The following is a 3,820-nucleotide window of genomic DNA, read 5'->3' on the forward strand; positions in this document are numbered from 1 at the left end:
TACATAAAGGGTATGAATAGGTGTGAGCTTTTACTGTATATTTAATATTTTATCTGACCCACTTGTAGAAACTGCCTACTCAGATTTAGTTAAGTGGTCTGCCACCATAAAGACAGAAAAATATAATGACACCCTGTTACATTAACTGTAAAATAAACGCCGTAACTCTGGCCATATGAAAATTTGGATAAAGATTATACAAACATCCTAAGGAGCTCTATGACATATGAGCGTCGTAATAATGGTTGGTGACCTGACGTAACAGTGCTCCCTGAATTACGTGATCTGTATATACCCAAATACAGATATATCACATAGGGAGATGCAGTCAAACATTGCATTGCTATCGTCGTGGTGAACTATTTCTCCGCTGTTTAAAACTTGTTTGGTAAGTGTCATCAAATATGCTTGTCAATTTGTAGCGAAATCGATATACTGTATCATAATCCTTCAGCTATCTGTAGTGTAGTGAAACGGCTAATTATTATTGATAAATTCCCTTATTCACAGTGACTTTTGCTCAAACCCCTGTTGCATAATGGGTTAATTTTATATAAAAAAACATTTATATCATAGATATAATACAAGCTTTGAAATGAAATAGCACATTTCCAGGTTTCAGTTAAACATTTTTAAAAAAGCTCATGACTTTAAGCATTCTGAACATTGAGAATGTTATTTGGGAAACAAATGTTTATTATAATGTTTATGTTTAGGATCTGTCTCCTACTGAGTCAGCATGCAGCATTCAACACCATTAGGTTTAATATTAAAAAGTTGTGTATTTCCTGAATTGTTTTTTTTTATTCTTTTCTATTAGACCATACTAGACTGTGCAGGATATCATTTATTTGCCATTTTTGCCTTTTCCAGATACCTGGGAAACAAAGCTCATATCTCATTTGCCAATGGAGCCCAGTCCTAAGCCTGGTGCTCTGTCCCCCTCCCCAAAGGACACAGACTCGAATCGACCCGCGCCCTTAAGGCAACAGGATCTGATCTCCACGTACTGCCCGCCTCCCAAGATACAGCTTCTGAAGGACACCTTCCAAGAGAAACTGATGCAGGAAAAGGAGAAAAAAATGATCGCCATGTACAATCGGCGGCAGGAGGCAGCTCTACAGAAGATGAGAAAATGTTTCCAATATGTCAAATACGCTGCGGAGAAGAAGATGGGGAACAGCTATCGCTTCCAAGCCCAACAGGGCCCCGAGAAGAACATTGTGGGGTATGATCGGTCTTACCCCCTGAAGCCTATGGGTAACAGGAAAGTCTCCGGCCCTGGTGAGGTTCAGGCTGTGGACCGCCCGGAAGCACAGAGTGATTCCTTGTTTGCCCCCACCCCGCCTCAGGATGGTCATGAGAGGCCCTGCGACAGGCCGGGCAGGAGGGGCTCAAGAGTACGCAAACCTAAGGACAGGACTGTCCTCCCCATGGTGGCGACCCCTCCAGGACAATGCCCTTCTCATGCCAATGGGAAGGACCACTTTCAGTTGCAAGAGGAGCTACGAAAAGTGGCCGAGGCAGAGGCCGCGCTGAAGGAGGAGCATCGCCGGAGGGAGGCAAGCCTGCAGGATGTGATGCACCGGAAGGAGGCCATGATGAAGGACGAGATTCGCCAGAGGGAGGCCATGATGCAGGCGAAGCTCTTCAGAGCTCAGGAGGAGCTGAGGATGGTTCCGAGAGAGATGGAAGACTCCAGAGAGGTGGCCGGAAGGGAAAATAGAGGCGAGGCAGAGCGAGCTTTGCCCCAGAGGACCATGGGCCAACCACCGCTCTAAGGCCGTGCCTCTTCTGACCTGCAGAATGGAGAAGCAAAAAGCCTTCACTCCAAGGAAAGCCCTTCCTATCAGAGGAGACAACCTTGATTATGGTTCTCCAATGGAAGATGGTGGATGCGCAGAATCGCACTTTCCCTCTGCGCTTTCCCCTCAGGAGAGACGTCAAGTGAGCCCTTGCAGCCGTGGGCTAGAAGACGTCCCCTGTGGAAGGAGAAAGTATCTCAAGAAAGCAAGGCTCCCTGAAAGCGACGTGTCAGCGGCACAGGGCGCGCAGGCCCACTTCAGAAATAACACCACATGTCTGGATGAACAAACTCTTTCAGTGGAAAACAGATATTTGTCCCCTACAAGTCTGATGTGCCCTACCGCTGAGCAATTTCCATATGAGAATGGCCAGAGTGGAAACCCTCAGCTGGTGCCCTGTGAACTGTGTCACAGGAAGTTTGCTGTAGAGAGGCTGGAGAAACACAGCAAGATCTGCAAGAAGCTTCAGAATTCAAAGAGGAAGGTTTTTGACTCTTTCAAGCACAGGGCCAAGGGAACAGAACTGGAGACATACATCCATAAGAAGAAGGTTAGACCGCCAATCGTGGTAAGGGCTATCCTTAAACTCTTTCCAAGCTTCCCTTTTTTTCTCCTAGAGTCAGACTCAGCTTATAAATCAATGTAAACAATAAATAAGTGTTTTATGAAGTACTCTTCTGAAAAACTGCCGCAAAGGCACATTTGCCAGACAGAATAAATGTGTCTTAGTGACTTCTGAATTATGTTGTAAAAATCTACATATCAAGCAAATAGCACTCACAGGAAACAAAACCATAACTACGTAAATTGTACTCTCTACCCAATGACCTGAAAGGTAGCCCCAGAAAGCTACGTTATTACTGTACTGATATTTTCTTGCCTTGTGAATGGTTTGCGACCAGACTGTGTACGCAGTGCTAGTCTGGACTTTTTCTGGAAGCTGTTTTATTGGTTTCATTTCCTGTTCCCAGCTGAGAAAGAACAACTGGAGGCAGAAGCACGAGGATTTCATTCGGAGCATCAAATAGGCCAGGGAGGTGCAGCAGGTGATCACGCAAGGAGGGAAGGTTGTGAACCTGCCCCAGCCCCCCGCGAATCCAAACCCCGACTACGTGCCCTGCCCTCACTGCGGCCGGCACTTTGCCCCCAGGCCGGCACAGAGGCACATCCCCAAGTGTCAGCACATCAGGAGCCGCCCTCCTCTTCCTCCTCACAGATGAAAACTGATGTGAAGAGTAAAAGAGTCATGATCTTGGCTCACGACTCACGTCCTGCTTTTTCTTTTTAGAAATATATTTAGCACAGTTCATCCGTATGATGATAAAAAAAATGTGACCTTGTTTTAATAAAATGATTTTTTTTTGGTGGACTGGTGTTTGCGTAACTGTGGTTATTTCAGTTTTTTTCCCTTGCGAAAATGTATGTCGACCGTGAAAATAAATTTCAAGCTGTTCTTATCATTCATACACCTTGACCTCCTAAAAATAATTGTTCAACCTGGAACGTACAATTAGCAGGCAATAGAACAGGTCACATTGGCCTTGGAACCATCAAAAAGTAGTATTCACACATTCTCTGCATCAATTTTCCTTTAAAACAACTGAAAAAGCAAGGTAAAGTGTGATTGATTTTTTTTAATTAAAGTTATTTGATTTAATTTATTTAATTTTCATAATATTTGAAATATGTTGGGATTAATGTGACTCAATATTATCTGCAGCTCTTACACTCCAGGCACCTGATAAAGTGGAACGCAGTGTCTTTGCCTTACATGGCGCTCAGCTCTTCCTCAATCCCAGCAGAAGCAGCAGCCTCCGGGTCCTGCCTCATGCACAGCTTAAAATGCAACACCGAGTAATACAACAAACAACAGGGAAAACCATTCACGATCAGACACATCCGTTGATTGCTGGCTCTCAGTAAAGGGACATTGCTGTGGTCCACGCATGAATCTGTTTTCTAAGTGCCTTATCCAATACAGTGTTGAGGCCAGTTTTCCCAGAAGCCATCTAAAG

At 44.6% G+C, this 3,820-nt stretch overlaps 1 protein-coding gene across 1 annotated transcript; it reads left to right on the top strand.

The window, feature by feature from the left end:
• Positions 1-338: 338 nt before the first annotated feature.
• LOC138227423 (uncharacterized) lies at positions 339-3,160 on the top strand. Its single transcript, XM_069186302.1, has 3 exons — positions 339-388; positions 874-2,373; positions 2,777-3,160. Exon 2 carries the CDS (start codon positions 909-911, stop codon positions 1,779-1,781), a length of 873 nt encoding a protein of 290 aa, XP_069042403.1. The 5' UTR covers positions 339-388; positions 874-908; the 3' UTR covers positions 1,782-2,373; positions 2,777-3,160.
• Positions 3,161-3,820: the final 660 nt, after the last annotated feature.

Source organism: Lepisosteus oculatus, unplaced genomic scaffold (genome assembly GCF_040954835.1).
Source record: "Lepisosteus oculatus isolate fLepOcu1 unplaced genomic scaffold, fLepOcu1.hap2 HAP2_SCAFFOLD_37, whole genome shotgun sequence".
NCBI classification, from domain to species: domain Eukaryota; kingdom Metazoa; phylum Chordata; class Actinopteri; order Semionotiformes; family Lepisosteidae; genus Lepisosteus; species Lepisosteus oculatus.